The sequence below is a fragment of the Dromiciops gliroides genome, chromosome 4 (genome assembly GCF_019393635.1).
Source record: "Dromiciops gliroides isolate mDroGli1 chromosome 4, mDroGli1.pri, whole genome shotgun sequence".
Taxonomy (NCBI): Eukaryota; Metazoa; Chordata; class Mammalia; order Microbiotheria; family Microbiotheriidae; genus Dromiciops; species Dromiciops gliroides.
Window position 1 is genome coordinate 247,350,353 of NC_057864.1, and position 20,846 is coordinate 247,371,198.

The 20,846-nt window shown below is 48.2% G+C and overlaps 1 protein-coding gene across 1 annotated transcript; it reads left to right on the forward strand.

The window, feature by feature from the left end:
- Positions 1-1,998: 1,998 nt before the first annotated feature.
- CDKN1A (cyclin dependent kinase inhibitor 1A) lies at positions 1,999-14,908 on the forward strand. The gene is made up of 3 exons (XM_043964142.1): positions 1,999-2,348; positions 11,947-12,401; positions 13,487-14,908. Exons 2-3 carry the CDS (start codon positions 11,957-11,959, stop codon positions 13,531-13,533), a joined length of 492 nt encoding a protein of 163 aa, XP_043820077.1. The 5' UTR covers positions 1,999-2,348; positions 11,947-11,956; the 3' UTR covers positions 13,534-14,908.
- Positions 14,909-20,846: the final 5,938 nt, after the last annotated feature.

Sequence of the window (20,846 nt, forward strand, 5' to 3'; positions counted from 1 at the left end):
GGTCTGAATCCCTGAGAGCAGTCCGATCTGCCCAGCAGAGCTGCTCAGGTCTAGCCACAGCCCAGGTCAGACTCCTTGGCCACTTGGAGGGGTGAGGGTGAGGGGCAGGGGGCTAGGATCCTTACCAGTGAGACCTGCTTCTTTTTGCTCCAGAGACTCTACTAAGGGCAGGAGGAAAGAGAAGTTCTTCTCTTCAGCTGGGGTCAGCCAAGCCAGGGTCACTGCCTTTTTCTGAGAGCAAAGGAGAGAGAGAGAGGGACAAGCCTGGGCAGAGTTCTGCAGTCACTGAACCAGTGTTACCTTCCAGTCATTGCTATGGCAAAGCCTGGATTCTGTTTTGGTTTTTTGAGTTTCTGTCCAGATTCCCATCTCAGTTCTCAGCTGTTTCTTGGGCAGGAACTTGAGGTACCCGAGGTGAAGAAAGAAAGGTAGAATTCATTGTTGAGATGGGGGAAGGGAGAAAGGAAGACGTAGTTATTTTCTGTCTTGCCCAGCAGTCCAAGAGCAGTAATTTAGAACAGGGGAAACTTTTTCCTAGTTGTTATTTTCCAAATGTTTGTCCCCCACTCCCTTAATGTGAACACAATGATACCATCTTCATCTCCCTCCCCTTCCCGATTCCCAAACAAAGGCCCATAAGATAACGGGACATTATCACATCATCCCTATTCCACAGATGACATGTTGAGACAAAGAGATAGTAAAACAGAGCCCTGGGCTGGAGAAGTGAAGGATATAGATCCAAGTTCTGGGCTTTCCATTCACTTTGTGTGACCTGGGAAATGTCTCATCCTCTCCAAGACTCAGTTTCCCGAATGTAGGGCTCAGGTGACACTATGGATTCATCAACCCCATTCTGAGCCAGCTTCCCAATATTGTTCTTTGTTTCAGATCAGCTCAGGAGGAAGGGTAGTTAGTTTACTTACACAGATCTGACTCTCCTTTTCATAGACCCTCCAACTTTTTATCAGTAATTTTGTCATAGAAAAACTTGGGATAACCTCAGTTAGGGTAGTACACAGTGAAACTGCTGGATGAGTGTAAGGAAATGGGAGTTTGGTTTTCCTGGGATGGCCTGGCCGATGGGTTAGCCTGGACGGGACTAATAAGGAACGTGGCCTCCTTCTCCCCCAGAATCCTAGGTTAACATAACTGGTGTAATAAGAAGAACCCAGAATTGGGGGCAGGTCAAAGGACAGAGGGTAGCAGCCCTCCATTGGACCTCAGAGGACCTGGCTTTAATCCCAGCACCACCATTAGGTCTGTTTTGCCGGGTTCCCTACTCTTTGAATCTCAGTCAGCAACAGAATGAGGGCGTTGGCCGGGATGGTCCCACTCTCTGACACTGTGATTTCCACTGTTAGCTCTGAACCGGTTCCGGGCCATTCTATCTAGTTCACGTTTCCCTAGAAATCTTTCAGACAAAGTCTGAGAAATCGTCCTCTGGTTCTGTTTATAGACACTGAGGCTGTCCCTTATTCTCAGTAGTCACCTGCCCAGTTCCTTTTCTGGTCCCACAGGTCTATGAGGATGTCATGGTGGTCCCTGGCTCAGGTCTTTTGGGACCCCCAGGAGAAGGAGGCCCGAAGAAAGGGCTAGAAGAGAGACGGAAAATGAACGTGCATTAATTAGTGTAAGATGTTAGACAACTATAAAAGGTAATCGTGGACATTAATTTTCTTCTATCTATTGCGGGCTAAATTCCTAGCCAGAGAGGGGTTAAGAAACGCATTGCAGAACCCTTCCTTCCTTCCCAGTGGGAATGTTGACTTTATAGCTTAAGTTTTCCGGAAAATGAGACACGGGCGACAAATCCCGAACTACAAAAGTGTGTGTATGTGTGCGTATGCCTGTGTGTGTGTGTGTGTGCCTGTGTGTGCCTGTGCCTGTGCGTGTGTGTGTGTGTGTGTGTGTGTGTGTGTGTGTGTGTGTGTATGTGTGTCCGTGCGCGCGCCCGCCCGCGCGCGGGAGTCTCGGCCGGCTAAGGGAGAGTTTCTGGCTGCCAGGGCCAGGCTTCGCCCCCGCCCCCAGCCCTCGGGCCAGGCTGCGGAGACCGCCGGCCGCAGTCCCCCAGCCCCGTTGTCACTCACTCACTCGCGGAGCCTGGCGCCGCGCCCTGCTCCCCAGGCTGAGCCCGGAGGGCGGGGTTTGGGTGGACTGCTCAGCAGAGGCTCAGCGGAGCCTCCGCGGAGGCGGAGACTGTGCGGCTATAATAGGCTCCGAAGCCGGGCAGCCCAGCCAGAAGAGGAGGTGTGAGCGACGACGCCACCGAACCGGGTTCGAGAGCTGGGGCTAGAGCAGGGACGTAGAGCAAGCGAGATCGAGACATCCAGAGGGAGACTGAGGAGGTGAGACGGGATTTGGAGCTGAAGATTTAGGGACTGGAAGGAGGCAGGATTGGAGGGGTGGAGAGGCCCTGAGCTCTACTGGAGTGTGTGTGTGTGTGTGTGTGTTGTGTGTGTGCGTGCGTGTGTAAGGAGGGGGTCTTGCATTCCTCCCCGCCGGGGGCTATCCGAGGCGCGCTGCCCGGGGAAGGTGGGCCCGAGGCTCCGGTCTTGGGGGTGGGGAGAAGGGGCCTCTTGTTGGAGCGCCCCCTCCCCACCGATTTCTCTTCTCTGTTCGGCCCCGGCCCGGCCCGGTCCAGCCCCGGTCCCCGCGCAGTCCTTTTCTCTTTTACCCTTCCTTCTCGGGACCCAACGAGAGGAGGCTAGAGAGAAGGGAAAGGGAGGGGGGCCGGGATGTCCCCAGAGCTCGTCCGCGTTAGGAAGGGGGTCTCGCCCCCGATTCAGGGACCCCACCCGTTTCCTGCTTTCTCACTAGCATAGTTGGGGGCTGTGAGAAGGGCGAGGAGCTGGAATCTGAGGAAGACACCCCCCCCCAACACAAACCGGGCCCGGGCTGGGGGGTGGGAGCCGAGTTTCGGACTCTTCCCCTGCTCCGGAGTCGGGGATGCCCGGCAGGTTAAAGCTTAGGCCCGCCCCGGGGCGGGGATCCCCAGGCTGATCGATCGGGGTAGGTTCCGAATAGAATGTCTCGGGGTCCCCGGGACGGCTCCTTGGTGGATCCCAGAGGAGTAGAGGGATCCCAGCCGGCTACGGCGATGTCGCAGTTTCTCTCAGCGACAGGCACCACCCCTCCCCTCTTTCCTTTGGCACGGGAGACAGGGACCGAGGCCACCTCCCCTGCACCCCTCCCCGACCGCCCGGCCCGGAATCCTTGTCCCCCGAGCCCCACCCCCAGGCTAGCCCCTTCTCCCGGCCAGCCTGGCCAGCTCGGCTCCCGGTCTGGAGGGTGGTGTCGCCGGCCCCCTGGGACGTGCAGGGACTTGTTCCTTAAGGGAGGGGGAGCAGGAGGTGACTCACGGGTGACACGGAGACCCCGGGGAGTGGGGCGGGGTGAGGTCAGAGCCCCACCCCGGGAAGGAGAACTGGGTTTGGGGTGGGGGAGTGTGGGGAGAGCTCCGCGGCTTCTGTGAGCCTCAACCTCCGGAGCTACCCCTTAACAAAGGGAGGTGTGTGTCTATGAATGGGGAGGGGGGAAGGGGCCGGCCCCCGAGAGGAGTTGAGGGGACAGCGGCCAGAGACCTCCCCCAGCCTTAGGCTTTGTGAGTTTGCTTCTGGTCCAGGGAAGAGAAACCTAAGCTCTTGGAAAGTCGGGGCACCTGGGTGCCTGCGGTCTTTGTGCCTCGGTTATCCTTCTGAAAAATGGGCACAGTCATCCTCCCTTGCTTTTTGGAGGCGTTCTCGGGGTGGCAGTGTCTCTCCGAGTTGGACGACTCCTTTCCCCTTGACATCCCCCTCTAGTATCTGGACCCCTGCCGGCTTCTCGGCCCGGCCCCTGTCCGAGAGCCGGACCTTGCCCCTCCCAGACCCAGGGGGCGGGGACCTGAGGGTGGAGGGGAGGCTGGGGAGGCTCGCGTCCTCTTTCCTAATGGGACCTGGGGATATTCGATGCTGGGGCCCCTCTCCCCAGCCCCTAGGGCTGTTGGTGACCCAGTGACCAGGGTGGGTGGTGGTAGAAGAGGCAGCGAAAGCACCTCTCCTAGTTGGGTATTTCCGGTGTGTGTATGCAAACGACGAAGGCGTGTGTGTTTGTGTACTAGGGCTCCTGGCTCCAGATCCTGGCCAGCCTGTAGAACGTGCGCACGCACACACACACACACAGACACACTCACACACGGAGGTCACGTGTGTGCCCGCCCAGCAAATACTTGTAGAATTGCTTTGCTGTGCTTTGCACCGAATTGGATACTTTTAAGTAGGCGGCGATGCCTAGACCCTCTGCACACCCCCTCCTCCCCTCTCCTCTCCGGGCACGTCTCGAAGAGTAGCGGGGTGGTGTTAGTCGTTTGGGTTTTGCTTCCCACTGCTATTTTTATTCCCCAGTTAACCAGCTGTCTCCTCGGGTGGACTGGGTGTGGAACCGAGGCCGTGGCCGAGATGTGCGCCTGTGTCTCCCGGCTGTGTCTGTCTTTGTCCGTCCGTGCCTCTGCCTCGGGCCGCCTTTGTTTGTCTGTGTCTCTGTTTGTGTCTGTCTGTGTGGAGCGAGAGAGGCTTATTTCCCAACAGTGTCATGTGCAGTTTCGGAAGCCCGGCTGGCTCAGCGTGACGTGTTCACGTCCCTCTCCCATCCTTGCCCCTCCCCAGGAGCCTGTGACGTGCAGCCCTCCAAGTTTTGGCGGGCTGGCAGTTCAGGAAACTGACTCACTACAACTTCTCCCTTCTGGACTGTCCCGCTGCCCTAGGCACCCGGGCAGTCGGCCGGGGGGGTGGGGGTAGGGGGGGAAAAGGGGGGGGGAATTTCCTAGAGGCAAGCGCCCCCTCCTGGACCTGGGCTTGCATAGCTCAGCCACCCTACCCCGGCATTTCTCAAAAGAAATTTCCCAAATGACTCTTGCCTAGGGGCCTTTGTTTCCTGTGTCTCACTCCCAGAGAACCTTCTGTCCTGAGCGCAGCAGGCATGTACAGCTAAGCCAGCATTTCATCACGCACTCTACTCCGGTTTTTTCTCTTGATTTGCTCCACTTTGCAAAAATAACCCTTTCCTCACCAGGCTGGTGTCTGAAATGTGTAGACTCCAGAGCTGATGAATAGACAAGCATTTATGAAACACCGACCAGTTGTTAGTCGGTAAGAATTTTGTAAGCGCCTACCTCATCCCAGGCATTGGAGATAGAAAAGCCGGAGTGAAATAACCACTGCCCTCAAGGGGTTAGTACAATCTCTTCACTTTATAAAGTAGGATTTGTTGTTGTTGCTGAGCCGTGTCTGACCTTCCGTGACCCCGTTTGGGGTTTTCTTGGCAAAAATACTGGAATCTTTGTCATTTCCCTCACCAGCTCATTTGACAGAGGAGGAAACGGAGGCAAGCAGGGTGAAATGACTTGCCCAGGGTCACACAACTAGTAAGTGTCTGAGGGCACATTTGTACACGGCTGAGCCCCCCAGCTGTCCCGGAGGAAGAGATACTGAGACCCTAAATGTGAAATGACTTGTTCAAGATCACATAGCTGGGGCAGCTAGATGGCGCAGTGGTTAAAGCACCGGCCCTGAATTCAGGAGTACCTGAGTTCAAATCCGGCCTCAGACACTTGACACTTACTAGCTGTGTGACCCTGGGCAAGTCACTTAACCCCCATTGCCTGCAAAACAAACAAACAAACAAAATAAAACAAAACAAAACAAAAAGATCACATAGCTAATAAATGTCTGTTGGGATTCAAACTCAGACAAAAGTAGGGGCAGGGCATTGATGCCCTGTAACTTCTGCCCATTGTGGAGCATTTGTTCCACCAGTGACATCAAGTGTAAGGACTTCTCTGATGTTATCACTTCACAAAGTCCTAGTTGTGGCCACCCAACTTATCCCTAGGATTATAGGGACATTGAAAATAAAGCCTCGGGGCAGCTAGATGGGGAAGTGGATAGAGCACGGGCCCTGAGTCAGGAAGACCTGAGTTCATATCCGGCCTCAGACACGTAACACTTACTAGCTGTGTGACCCTGGGCAAGTCACTTAAACCCATTTGCCTCACTAAAAAAAAAAATAAAAAAAATAAAAAAATAAAGCCTCTCCTCCTTTCTCCCAATCTTTTTTTTTGGGGGGTGGGGGACAGGTCAATGAAGGTTAAGTGACTTGCCCAGGGTCACATAGCTAGTAAGTGTCAAGTGTCTGAGGCTGGATTTGAACTCAAGTCCTCCTGAATCCAAGGTCGGTGCTTTATCTACTTAGACACCTACCTGCCCTCTTTCTCCCAATCTTATTCCATCCTTATTGTGTACTGGGTAGGGGAAGGAGGGTGAGAAGGAATGGGGAAGGTCAGCATAGGCTATATTTCCCACCTCCAAGCCGTTTTGAGGGCACATTGGGAGCTGGGAATGGGGTGTGTTGGAGAGTGGATCTCTGTCCACCACTGAGAGAATGGAATGAGCCCTGCCCTGGGAAGGAACCTTATTCTCGTTTTGCCGTCTTTCTGAACTCCAGGCAAGTTATTTTCTTTCCTTGGGCTTCTATCTCCCCCCTTTATTGGGAGGGAGTTGGACTACAAAAATTCTTAGATCTCTTCCATTTCTTTCATGTTACGATTTGGTGACTATAACGGAGGCTGAAACACAGACTTGACACAGAGTCTGGCATGCAGTAGGCGCTTAATAAATATTTGTTGACCAACCAACTGACTGACTCAAGCTCCCCGCTGTCCTTGGGGTTAACTTAGTGTGTATTTGTCCTTTTGGAAGACACAAGTCTGGACTTGCTCTCCTAAAAACAGACTTCCTGCTGAGGCTTGCCAGTAACCCCTGGAAGCCTGGCTGATGTCAGGGCAAGGTGGTATGGTGAGGGCAAGTACCAGGGTCATCAGAAATGAGTAAGCTTATTTTTTCGGGCTCCTCTGATGTCAGATAGAGGGAGCCTCAGAAGCTACACAGGTACAGGGCACCAGAAGGTTTGTTCGGATGTGTTTTTTGTTGAGTTGCTGATTGGAAATATGGCCTCCTCTCGGGGAACTTTTGGGGTCAAGCAGTCAAAAACCAGTGAGTTCAAAGTGTCTGGCCTGTTAGAATCACCTGATATGTCTATTCAGAATATAGCTCAGCTCACAAGATTTCATTTTCCTTCCCTCGATAGCCCTGCCCTGCTCTCTCCAATCCTACCCCGACAGCCATAGCACCTGGGTTCGAATATGATCTCTGCTAGTGACTACCTGTGTGACAGGAGGCAAGCCACTAAATTCTCTGGGCATCATTTTCTTCATCTGTAAAATGGAAATAGCCTCTGAAGTCCCTGCCAGCTCTAAAAGTATAGTCATTTGATCTATGCCAGTGTATTTGTGTTTGTGGGAATATATTCTGAGGTACGTGTGGGGTAGTGGAAAGAGTATTGGACCTAGAGTCAAAAAGACCTGCATTTGAATTTTGCCCCTGACCTTTTCTACCAGTGTGACCCTGGGCAAGTCACTCTCTGAACTTTAATTTCCTTATTGATAAAATGGGGATAACAGCAGTTCTGAGCCTCATATGAGGCAGTGGATATAAAGCACTTGTAATACTCTGGAACATGCCTGCTGCTATTACTGAATGTACATGTGGGTCTGTGGGCTTGTATTAATGGCATTTAATTTTCCAGGGTCTCTGTTTCATTATTTGTAAAATGGGTCACTTGGATTAGATAGATGTTAAATCTTTTCCAGTTCCACACATGAGATTCTCTGATCCCTCAGGCCTGGATACCACCTCTTCCACCTGGGATGATTCTTAGATTTGAAATCCACAGGGGACCTTAGGGATCATTGAATCCAATCTCATCATTTTACAGTTGAAGAGGGAGGTCACTTACCCAAGGTCATACCGGTAATGGGGTCAGTGGCAGGGTCGAATTTGAACCCAGGACTTCTGACTTCAACTGTGTTGTGTTGCCCAGTACTCTATATCCACCCCCTGGGGCAGGGGTATAATTCCAGAGCTTTTCCTTGGGTATCTTTGTTCCCTCTGCCTCTAGAGATTGTAACAAGGTAAGTGTGTAGAGCCTGCTCCTCCACTTAGTAGGAAGGCTGGGAAAAGAGGCCTGAGGAAAGGCAAGGAGGAAGGAATTTGTCCGAAAGTGGATAATCCTTTATATTTTTCAAAGGACTTCCACACCTTTCTTGATCCTGACTGCTGCCTTGTGAGAGAGGTCTTTTACAGATGAGGAAACTGAGACCTAAAGAAAGGAAGTGACTTGACCAAAGTCATGTAGTATTGAGTCAGAGCTGGGTCTAGAGATTAGGACTTTTGATTTCTTATTCCTGGCTCTTCCTCCTATACTGGAAGGATGGGGTGTGGGTTTTAGAAAAAGGATTAAGTTGACTTTGTCAAGGAACAGTGCCTACTGTTAGTGACATCATCGGGACACACACACACACACACACATATACACATACACACACACACACACACACAGCTGTGCTCTACCACCCATCCCCCCCAACCCTCAGGGCCCAAAGGTTATTTTCAACACTTCGGTGCTGCTTACTTCCTTGTAGGGCTGTCTAGGTTATGGGCAGAGAACCAGAAACCTTGGGTGAGGCAAGTTGGCACTAAGGTGCCTGGGAGGGTAGATCCCAGCCTGGGGAAGCCCCGAGAAAGAACATGGGTCTTTGTGGTTGTGGGCCTGTGCCAGTGTGCATATGTGTTTCTGAGTCTAGGCCAGGTTGTGTCCTGTGTTCTGTTATCCTTTGTGGGTTTTCCCAGCGTGTTCCATGTGCATTACAGGCTGGGGAAGGAGCCTTAGATTTGCTGTCAGAGGACTTGGGTTCAAATCCAGCCAGTGTAGAAGCAGCTGTTAGGAAGACCTAAGTTCAAATCTGTCCTTAGAGACTTACAAGTAATGTGACTCTGGGAAAGTCATTTAACCTCTGTTTGCTCAACTGTAAAATGGAGGTAATAATAGCACCTACCCTGAAGGGTTTTTGTAAGGATCAAATAAGTTAACATTTGTAAAAATGCTGAGCATAAGTACCTGGCACATAGTAGGTGCTATATAAATGCTTATTCCCTTCCTTTTCCTTCCCACTGTCATTTACTACTTGTGTGACCTTGGGCAAGTCACTTAAATCTCTGAGACTCATTTTCCTTATCTCTAAAATAGAGATGAAATAGATCAAGAAAGGATCTTGCAGATCTAAATCTGTGACCCTTTGACCTATGCCTGTGTGTCTTTTTGTGTTAAGGTTTGTCAGTCAGTCAGCTAACATATTAATCACCTTCTATGTGCCAGGAACCATTCTAAGGGCTTCAGATATAAAGAAAAGCAAAAGACTGTCCCTGCCCTCAAGGAGCTCACAATCTAATGGGGGAGACAACATGCAAACAGATATGTATAAACAAACTATATAGAGGATAAATAGGAAATGATTAATAGAGAGAAAGCAGTAGAATTTAGAGGGATGGGGAAAGACTTCCTATAGAAGCCTGGGATTTTAATTGGGACTTGTCATATCTATCTATCTATCTATCTAGATATAGCTATATATCTAGATAGATAGATTATATATATATAATTATGCTGTACAAGAGCACTGAACTTAACAGGATGACCTGGGTTCAAGTCTTGCCTCTCACTAGCTGTGTAACTATGGGTAAACCTCTTAATTTCTCTGAGCCTCAGTTTCCTTCTTTGTAAAATGGGGGACTAGCACCTACCTTACAGGGTTATTGTGAAGGTCAAACAAGGGCCTGTATGTAAAGGTCTTATAAAACACTGTTATGTTTTCCCCCCTTATTAACCATGTTGCAAAAGAAAATAAAAAACAAATAAAACAAAAAGTAAAAAAAAAAAACATGCTTTGCTCTGCACTTAATGTTCAACATTTCTTTCTCTGGAAGTGGATTTTTCATCATGGGTACTTTGGATTTGTCTTGGACCATTGTCTTGATAAGAATAGCTAAGTCCTCCATAGTTGCTCATTGTTAAAATATTGCTATCGCTGTGCACAATGTTCTCCTGGTTCTGCTCACTTCACTTTGCATCAGTGCATACAAGTCTTTCCAGGTTTTTCTGGAACCATCCTGCTCATCATTTCTTACAGCACAGTAATAGTACTCCTTCACCATCATATACCACAACTTGTTCAGCCATTCCCCAATTGATGGGCATTCCCTCAGTTTCCAATTCTTTGTCACCACAAAAAGAGCTGCTATAAATATTTTCATACAAATGGATCCTTTTCCTTTTCCTTTTGGCTATAGTTCCAAATTGTTCTCCAGAATGGTTGGACTAGTTTACAAGTCTGCCTGCAGTGAATGAAACACTTAAACATGCTAACATTATTATTATTTTTATTTTTATTTTTTTTTTGCGGGGCAATGGGGGTTAAGTGACTTGCCCGGGGTCACACAGCTAGTAAGTGTCAAGTGTCTGAGGCTGGATTTGAACTCAGGTACTCCTGAATCCAGGGCCGGTGCTTTATCCACTGCGCCACCTAGCCGCCCCCTTATTATTATTATTATTATTATTTAAAGTGAGGCAATTGGGGTTGAGTGACTTGCCCAGGATCACACAGCTAGTAAGTGTTAAGTGTCTGAGGCCGGATTTGAACTCAGGTACTCCTGACTCCAGGGCCGGTTCTCTATCCACTGTGCCACCTAGCTGCCCCTCTAACTTATTATTTAATATAACTCTGGGTCTATGGGCTTGTACTAGTTTGCCTGTGGTCCATGAATATGTGTAAGTCGGGGATTGAAAAGGGGAAGTTGGGACATTGAACTTGGTTCTGAAGGTCAAAGGGGAAGGGCGATTGACAAATTTCCTAGTGAAGGTCTTTCTGGTCTTAGTTTCTTTGGGGAAAGAGTTCCATGGTTGAGGTGAAGTAAGACCTGGGCTGAGAAATGAGTAAAAAATATGTTTCCTGGGGCTTGGCCCTTGTGGAAACATTTTACACTGGTGTAAATCATACATACTGGTGGATTTCTAGTGTGTGAGCAATAAGCTAAGAGAACTAGCTGGTAATAAATCAGTTCTAGATGCTACTCTGCAAACAAAATCTGTGAATTGCTACTCTTTTCAAGCCGAGTGACAGGAGTACTGGATTCAGGAGACCAGAGTCCTGAGTTTGAGCCTCCGCTCTTCCATTTCCTCGTCATGTGACATTGGGTAGGCCACCACCTCAGTCTCCTCATCTGTGAAATGGAGATAACAGTCTTTGCTTACTTCCCAGAGTTTCTGGGTGGATCCAGTGAGATGATGTCATAACGTCGCTGTACTTTTGTAAATATAAACATCCTGTCTTTGGTGATTTCCTGGAACCCCTCAAATTATGCCACTAATGATAGCTCCTGTTTCTATAAGGCTTAGAGGGTGTCTAAAGTTCTTTTCTCCTCGAGAACCCCAGGGAGTAGGTAATGTAAGGATTATTAGGACCCGTTTATGGGGGAGGAAACTGAGGCCCAGAATAAGGAAGTAACTTGCATTGGCTCATAACGGGGGATCAGTGACAGAGCTGGGAAGGAGAGTTTCCTGGTTCTTTTTCTGTGGTTGAGTGTATTTGAGTATTGCTGTATGTGTACTGGGGTTGGGTGCTACAGGAAGGTGTCTGATTTTTTTTTTTTTTTTAGTGAGGCAGTTGGGGTTAAGTGACTTGCCCAGAGTCACACAGCTAGTAAGTGTTAAGTGTCTGAGGCCGGATTTGAACTCAGGTACTCCTGACTCCAGGGCCGGTGCTCTATCCACTGAGCCACCTAGCTGCCCCCCAGGAGGGTGTCTGTGACAGGACTATGGGCAACTTTGGAGAGGAAGCCTGGTGCATGGGGTGGGGGGAATGCCGGCTTCCCATCTGTATTGCTTACTGACTGGGGACCCTGGGCAAATCATTCATCTTCTTAGGTATCCCATCTGTCTCTTAGGTTCTGTGTGGCTCTAAAGCTGTGTTCCCTGAGTTTCCTCATCAACCAAGTGTCATTTTGTCTCAACCAGAGTTGCCACCATGTCGGAGTCACCGAGCAGAGCCCGTCAGATCCCCTGCAGCGGGAAACTTTGCCGGAACCTCTTTGGGCCCGTGGACCATGAACAGCTACAGCAGGACTGCCAAGACCTGATGCAGAGCTGCACCCAGGAGGCCCAGCGCCGATGGAACTTCGACTTTATCACTGAGACCCCGCTGGAGGGCGACTTTGCCTGGGAGAGGGTCCGAGGCCTGGATCTGCCCTCCATATATCGTCCATCAGGGCCATGGGGCAGGGAGGACCTGGGGGGGAAGAGGCCAAAGCCCCGGCCCAGCTCCCCGGCCCTGCTACAGATGTCCGCCCAGGGAGACCACGTGGACCTGTCCCTCTCCTGCACTGTAGTGCCACTGACCCCAGAACGAGAGGAAGGGTCCATGGCTGGGACCTCCCAACCAACCCGAAAACACAAGCAGACCAGCATGACGGGTATGTGGGTAGGGAGAGACTCTTAGAACTATAGAATCTTATTATTCAAGAAGACCTTAGTAGTCATTTAGTCCAGCTCCCCATAATTGTTGAATATCAGAGCTAAAAATAACTTCAGTGAGGCAGCATGAGAAAATGAGAAGAGTTCTGGATTTAGAATTAAAGACTTCAGGGGCAGCTAGGTGGCTCAGTGGATAAAGCACTGGCCCTCGATTCAGAAGGACCTGAGTTCAAATCTGGCTTCAGACATTTGACACCAGCTGTGTGACCCTGGGCAAGTCACTTAATCCTCATTGCCCTGGAAAAAAAAGGAATTAAAGACTTCATTTTGAATCCCAACTTTTCTACTTATGACTTGTCCCACTTCCATAAGTCCCTAAACCTCTATGGGCATTATTTTATTCTGTAACTTGATGAGGTCATGGGGCAGCTGGGTGGTACAGTAGATAAAGCACTGGCCCTGGAGTTGGGAGGACCTGAGTTCAAATTTGGCCGTAGACACTTATTTACCAGCTGTGTGACCCTGGGCAAGTCATTTGACCCTGATTGCTTTCTCTCCGCCCCCCCCCCCAATTGATGTGGTTGGACTAAATTTCTAGCTATTCCTTTCTAATTATAATTCATCTGATCCTAGGGTTAGGTCATGTAGTTCAAACCCAAATCAGATGAGAAAACTAGGACCCAGAGGAGGGAATGGCTTACCCAAGGTTATGAAGTTAATGATAGACCAGTATTGGCCTGTATAGTCCCTTGTAGGCTTTGATTCCCTGAAGTTCTCTTTAGGAGGACAGGTACACTTCTAGGATCCTGCTTCTTTCTTTCACTTACTTACTTTGGAGGAGAGGCAGGATGGGGAGGCATGTCGGACTTGAAGTCCTGAGAACTGGGTTTGAATCCTGTGACAATGACCAGGTCACTCAATCTCTGTTCCTTTGTAAAATGGGAATGATGATGTCATCCTCTGACTCCCGAGGCTTTTGTGAGGAGAGCATCATGAAGAGCTTAGGTCTGAAACTCTGTATTGTCTTTCTTTGAAGGCTACACTGACCTGGTCATTCTTGGCTTTTGTCTCCCTCTCTTCACAGATTTCTACCATTCAAAGCGAAGGCTCATCTACAAGAGAAAGCCATGACTTGTCGGCTCCAGTTTCTCTCTCTCTCCGGGCCGGGTGATGATGACCACCCCAGTTCAGATACTCTAGCTTTTTGTTCGTCAGTGTGTGTGTGTTTTAATTATTGTTTGTATTTTAATTTAAACTCCTCTTTGTATATATACGCTGTCTTCATGCTGGGTGGGCCCTGGCCTATGTAGCATGGAGAATATTTAAAAAAACAAAAAAACAAAAAACAAAAAACGACAGTGGAAAGCCAGCTGCGCCCCCGCTGTATAAGTCGGACTGTCGGGTATTTTTATGTTTTGAAACCTTATTTAAAATGTCCTTGTCCCACGTTTCCTCTATCCTATAAGATAGAATGAAGTTGGCCTCAGGCCAGAGATGGGTGTAGCTACAGAATGCTGCTAGCTTCCTTGCCTGTCGATCCTTATGCCAGGGATTCCTGGTTAGGCGACATGCCCAAGGGCAGTTATCTCCCATCAGGTGTTGGAGAATTTTCCCGGGGTTCACTAAATTAAGTTAATTTTAATTTGAAAAAAAATAAATACAGATGGCACTTTGTTGGGAGGGTCGGTAGGGGTACAAAGTGACTGTCCTTCTCCCAGATGTCCAAAGCCAAGGGATGAAGGGCAGGGGTCCCACCCCGTTGGCCTTTTGGCTTTGCTCTCTACTGAGAGGTGGGGGAGAGTTGGTTCCTGTAGCGTTTCCCCCACCCCCTCCCTCTGTCACGCCCCTTCTTTGCCTGCCCTCAGGCACTGGGTAGGCAGGAGGGCATCCGTTCCCCAAAGGTGGACCAGCCAAGCTGCTCAGGATCCCGGGTCCCTATTGGTGCTGTCCTGCCCTGCACTTTCTACAGAAACCTAGCTACCCTTCTGTGGTTAGGTTTTCCTCTCAGCCCTCCCTTCCCTGGTCACCCCCACCCTGTCACCCCCTCCCTCCTCCCTTCTCCCCTCCCTTACCATGATACTTTGTGTAGCAGCTGAACAAGGTGACGGTGGTTTGGAAGTGAGGCAGGGTGATGAGGATGTTCTGGCCTTTGGGGAGAAGGTGGGAGGGGCCATTGCTGACTGCATACAGAAGGAACAGGTTTCATTCCATCCTGACTTTGCCCTGTCCCAAGAGTCCTGTGGACAAAACCCCAGCCTGGGCACTGACCCTAGAGGGGAGAATAGATAGCAAGCACTTGGAGTCTGTACCACACAACTGAGCACTTGATTCTAGCCTTTCTTCTCTTGTTCTGGTTCATGTGTATGTCTTGTTCTCCTCATCTAGACTGTAAGCTCTTTGAGGGCAGGGACAGTGTCTTATACTTCTCTGTATCCCACACGACCCCTAACACAGGGTTGGGTATATAGCAGGTGCTCAGTAAATAATACTTATTGACCTAACCACACTTCTACAATGTTATTATTGTCTTCTTTATCCCTTGGCTTTTATGTTGGTGGTGGGTTCTGGGTTTTTATTATTATTATTATTTTTTTAAATTTATTTTATTTTATTTTATTTTTTGCGGGGCAATGGGGGTTAAGTGACTTGCCCAGGGTCACACAGCTAGTAAGTGTTAAGTGTCTGAGGCCGGATTTGAACTCAGGTACTCCTGAATCCAGGGCCAGTGCTTTAACCACTGTGCCATCTAGCTTCCCCCCCTTTTTTAAAAAATTATTATAAACATGTGGTTTTATCTTAGTATCTGGTAAAATGAAAAATGGGCTGGTTTGGGAATTGGAAGACCTGGATTCAAACTTGTCCTCATTGGGAAACTTTTTGGATGAGATGATCTCAGGTCCTTGCCAACTTTAAATCCTAGAAGCCCCGCCTTAAGGGAGTTTAGGGACAAGACATCCATTCCTACACATAAGCAGGGAAAAAACACAAGGCTGTCCTCAAAGCAAGTGCAAACTGGGTGTGTTCAGTGTGGGAGGAGTTGCTAGGGTAACTCTTCTTCAGCATTAGGAGTAATCAGCTGTCAGGGGCATTCTGGGAATGCTTCTTGGAAGAGGCTTTGAAGGTAGGGAAAGAAAAGGGGAGGGATGTAGTCTGATGAGAAATGGGAGAAACATAGTTCTAGACTTCCAGAGTTGAAGGGACCTAAAAGGTCCCACTCCAATCTCGCTTAGAAATGGGGATGCCGTCTTCAATGCCCCTAGCAGGTGAGCATAGGTCGCTCATCCTATGCTTGAACAACTCCATTAGAAGGTGTTTTTCACATTGAACCCAACACTGCATTCTCTTCCTCTCTGCCAGCTTCCATGAGTAGGGCATGGCAGGGCATGGCACAACAAGCTTCCACAAGACAGGTCTCCGATACTAGAAGACAGCTGTCAGGTGCCATAGGAGCAGCTGGGAAGTCACTGGGAATGCTAGGGAGGTGTCAAGGAGGGAGAGATCTGGTGAGCCCGAGGAGGGGAGGAAAAGGGTCAAGTAAGGAGAAGAGGGGAGGGGCACAGGCTGGTAGGGAGGGACTGGGTTTGGCTGTGGAGAAAGAGCCAGGGAGGGACTGGGTTTGGTGAGGAAGGAGCCAGGGAAGGGTGGTGAGAAGAGAGAGGGACTGGGCTTGGTGGAGAAGGAACAGGGAAGGGACCAGACTGGTGGCAGTTAGGATGACGGAGCGGGATAGGCAGAGTTTGTTGAGGAGGTGGGAAGGGTCTGAATGTGGTGGGCATGTGGTTGGGTTGGGGCAGGAGGGGAGGGGCAGAGGCTGGGGAGGAGAGACCTGAGTGTTGGAGAGAAGGAGGGGAGAACATCTTAGGTTCGTGGGGTTGGGTGAGTTGGTGCTAAGCCTGAGGTGAAGATGGGGGAGTGTGGTTGGTGCAGGATGGGTCGGTGCCTAAAGCCAAGGGCTGCACTTGCAGCCCTTTAATTCATCAGCTCCATTGGATGAATGGAGCAAGTCAGGGTGACTGCGGATCATGGATGCAGAACTGGAAGGGCCATTTACTTGAGGAAACCAAGCCCTGGGAAGGCTGCACTTCCCAGTCAATAATGCACTTACTAAGTCCCAAGCACCATATCAAGTGCTGGGTCACTGCCCTCAAGCAGTTCCCATTCTAATGAGCAGGGGGAGAGTACATGCACACACTTGCTCTGTGTCACACAGGGAATGAACATCAGAGGCAGGATCTGAAGCCAGGACCCCAGAAGCTTAGACGAGCCAGTAATTTTCGTCAAACCATCCCCATATTTTACTCCAAAATACTTTCCAAAAAAAGGGCCTCTGGCCCCCCCCCCCCCCCCCGCCAAATATAACCTCCCTAGGCCTTTGGCAGATGTCTAAAATTTTACTGTTGAAATTCATTCCTTTGACTTAAGTCTTGTGAGGTTAAAAGTCAAACACCCCAAGGAGAGCTAAGCCATCAAGCTGCTGTCATCCATTGACAACTCAGTATGAATTTGTTTATCAGAATTTTGTAAAGGTTCCAACAGCTGGGAGTAGCATTTTGGGGAGACTCAGGGGAGGGGATAGGCTGGGGAGAGAGCTGAGTTGGGGGGACGAGGATCAGAGCTTGGGGAAGGAGAAAGTCAGACCTGGATGGGTGGAGGAAGGTCCTGGGGAATGTAAAAACCCTGGGATACCCAGGAATCCATGAGAAGATAAAGGAACACTGAATAGGGAGGGGGAGTCAAAGACATAGTCTACATCATAGCTTTTCCCAGTGGTTGTCCCTACCATCATCAACCCAAGTTTAGGACTCTGGGGAAGAAACTGGCCCAGTCCCAATCAGAACAACTCACTTGGTTCCATCCTTGTCTCAGCAATGACTCAACTCCTTGAGCTTCCCCAACCCAATCCAGCCCAAACCAAAAGAGCATTTACTTTGTTGGCTATTTCCCTCCTCCCTCCTCTCTCCATCCTTTAGTCACATATATGTCTGTCCCAGCTTCCCTACCAGTCAAATTCAGCTCAGCACCGAGGCTGGGCCACGCCTCTATGTGGTCGGGCTGGTCTCAGAATCACAAAATTGTTTTGCAGTGGGAGAAACTGAGGCCTGGAGTGGGGAGGTCACTTGTCTCAGTCACACAGTGGCAGAGACAGGACCAGAATAATAATAATAGTAATATAATAATAATAATAGCAATAACATCACATCACAGCATACCACACCACGCCACGTCACATCATACCATAACATAATATAATCACCTACTATATGCCAGGGGGTAGTCAGGCAGCACAGTGGATACGGCACCAGGCCTGGATCAGGAAGACCTGAGTTCAGATCTGGAATAAGACACTTACTAGCTGTGTGACCCTGGACAAGTCACTTCACCTGGTTTGCCTCAGTTCCCTCTTTTATAAAATGAACCGGAGAAGGAAACCACTCCAGAATTTTTGCCAAGAAAACCCCAGATAGCCTCATTAAGAGTCTCATACGACTGAAAGAACTGAACAACTATATGGCAGGAACTGTGCTAAGTACCTTAGAAATAATATCTCATTCGGGGCAGCTAGGTGGCCCAGTGGATAGAGCACCAGGCCTGGAGTCAGGAGGACCTGAGTTCAAATCCAGCCTCAGACACTTGACACTTCCAAGCTGTGTGACCCTGGTCAAGTCACTTAACCCCAATTGCCTCACCAAAAACAAAACAAAAAATAATATCTCATTCAATCCCCACAACAACCTTTTGAGGTAGGTACTATTATTACTCCCATTTTACAGTTGAGGACACTGAGAATGATTGAAGTTAAATGACTTGCCAAAGGTCACACAGCTACTAAGTGTCTTAAGGCTGCATTTGAATTCGTCTTATTGACTCTAGACCAGAATTCAGGTTCTCTGACTTTAAGTCCAGTTTTAGCTCACTACTCTGTAGCCCATACCACTTTGAATAATAAGTTTAAAAAAGACCTAAATCAAGCTTCCTGTGTACTTGGGCAGATCCCATCTACTAGATGATTGACAAATAGTCTATTTTTTCACAGGTCAGCACATATATGCATATTCACTTGACTGATGATAAATTCCTGGGTCACCTGCAACAAAATCACTCAGATTCAGTGAACATAACTTTCCTCATCTCTAAAACTGATTTGAGTTTCCCTTCCTTCTCCTGGCCTTTTACTTTTTACTTTTTATTTATTATTTTCTTTTCTCTCCTGACCTTTTATGAGGAGAAAGCTCATAAAGCCCATCTATAAAGGCATGGAGGGGGTTACATACTCAATAGATAGAAAAAATACCCACAGATCTTTGGAATTGTTGAAGTATTTAAATTACATGGGGAAATGAGATGGAAATAACTTGATATCATAATGCAGGCAACTCAATTCAACACTCATAATTTATTAAATATTAAATTAAAATGTTAATTTATTAGATACCTACATGCAAGGTACCTTGCTAGATACAAAGACAAAAAAACCAGAATTGTCCTCTCAAAATTGTCATGACTCTCTCAGAACTTCACTGGATTGCTCTGCACATCACAGACCTAATCTCACTGGACCTAAACTCAGAGCCAGCCTGGTAGGACCTGCCAAACCTTGTGCTCTGTTGACATATATACTTTTAGACCCCAAGGTCACCTCCATGGCAGAATGAAAGTTATTGGAGTGGAAATATTAAATTCAATTATAACAACAATAATAATGATACTGAAAAGAAAAGTGGAATAGGAGTCAAGGGAGTTTTCTTTACTGGATTTGTTAAAACAAACAAACAAACAAAACAAAACAAAACAAAAACTTGTTGAGCAAAATCATTAAAAACCCAAATCTCAGTTTTCTCATCTGTAAAATGGGGGTAGTAATCCTGGCTCTGCCTACCTCACAGGATGTCCATGAGGACCAAATCAAACCATGGATGGAAAAGTTCTTGAGAAAGTTAAGAGAAAAACAAACTACAAAAATGTAAGAATTTGTCCCATCACAAGGAAAATGGAAGACACACTTTTGGGGTGGGGCAGGGCAGTGGGGATTAAGTGATTTGCCTTGGGTCACACAGCTAGTAAGTGTCAAGTGTATGAGGCTGGATTTGAATTCAGGTCCTCCTGAATCCAGGGCCGGTGCTTTATCCACTGCACCACCTAGTTGCCCCAAGCCACACTCTTGAGGAAGTTTTGCCTTCTGGGACAGGGCATCACTTCTGTGAGTAAGGCCATAGAAGAAGCCAAAGTCAATTGGCCATTTGTCATTTAAAGTCCTTCATGATCTCGCTTCAGCCTATTTTTTCAGCCTGATTTCTCCCATTCCCTTTAATTCCCTGTAAACAGCAAAAGCGTCCTTCTTGCTCTCCCCCAAGCGAGACATTCCACCTTTCCCTTCCTCCTTTTTCACAGCCTGATCCTCATTCTTAGAATGCTCTCTTTCTTTACCTCTTTGTCTTGTAATTCCTAGCTCCCTCAAAAATGCTCAGAAAGCATTTTCCTGAATGCCCTAGTCAGTAACAATAGGGAAATGGCTCTGGAAATACTTTTCTTTGTATGTATTTTACATGTAAAGGCAGTATGGCATTGGGGGTAGAAAGATGGCCTTGAATCCAGGAAGACCCGGATTCGAATCCTACACCTAACACAAACTGGCTGTGTGACTTTGGCCAAGATACAACCTCTCTGTGCTCTAGGCAGTTCTCTAGGATTAGAATTTGTAGAGTTGAATTGACCTGCACTGGTAGAGGGAGCCTCCTCACCTGGGAATTCTCTGTACCAATGAAATTGTAATTCTATGCCCTATCTTTCTGTTGTTCTTGTTCATCTTTCATTCTCAGAGAGGGCCAATGATGTCATGGGGTGATGTCTTGACTTGTGAGTGAATTGGATTTAGACGAGGCAGAGCTGTGCAAAATCACCAGCCTCACTTTCTCCTCCAGGGTCATTGGAGTCCAGTGTCAAGACAAAAGTCAAGACGACTGGTGATGGTGTAGAATACAGTGTACAGAACTCTGGAACTCTAGGCTGAGTGAGCCATAGCTCTCAGGAACTCGATGTCTATTCATGTGCTGCTTCCATGATGGACATTTTGCAGCTAAGTGTTGAAGTGGATAGAGTGTTGGGTCTGGAGTCAGAAGACCCGAGTTCAAATATAACCTCAGATTAGCTGTGTGAGCCTGGCAAGTCACTTTACCTCTGCCTCAGTTTACTCAACTGTAAAATGGGGATAATAATAGCACCAACTTAACAGGGTTCTGAAGATCAAATGACATAATATTTTTAAACACTTTTTTTGGTAGGGCATTAGTTCCCTTGGTATTCTTGACCTCCCGTTCCTCCAGATGAACCTTGACATTATTTTCTAGCTCCATAAAATAATTTCTAGGTAGTCTGATTAGTATGGCACTGAACAAGTTAATTCATTTAGGTAAAATTGTCATTTCCATTAAACTAGCTCTGCCTAT

Bases quoted from the DNA above. Each gene is read 5' to 3' on its own strand.
- CDKN1A (XM_043964142.1), top strand. From the start codon at position 11,957: ATGTCGGAGTCACCGAGCAGAGCCCGTCAGATCCCCTGCAGCGGGAAA. The intron at 12,402-13,486 runs GTATGTGGGTAG...CTCTCTTCACAG, and splicing joins CAAGCAGACCAGCATGACGG to ATTTCTACCATTCAAAGCGA.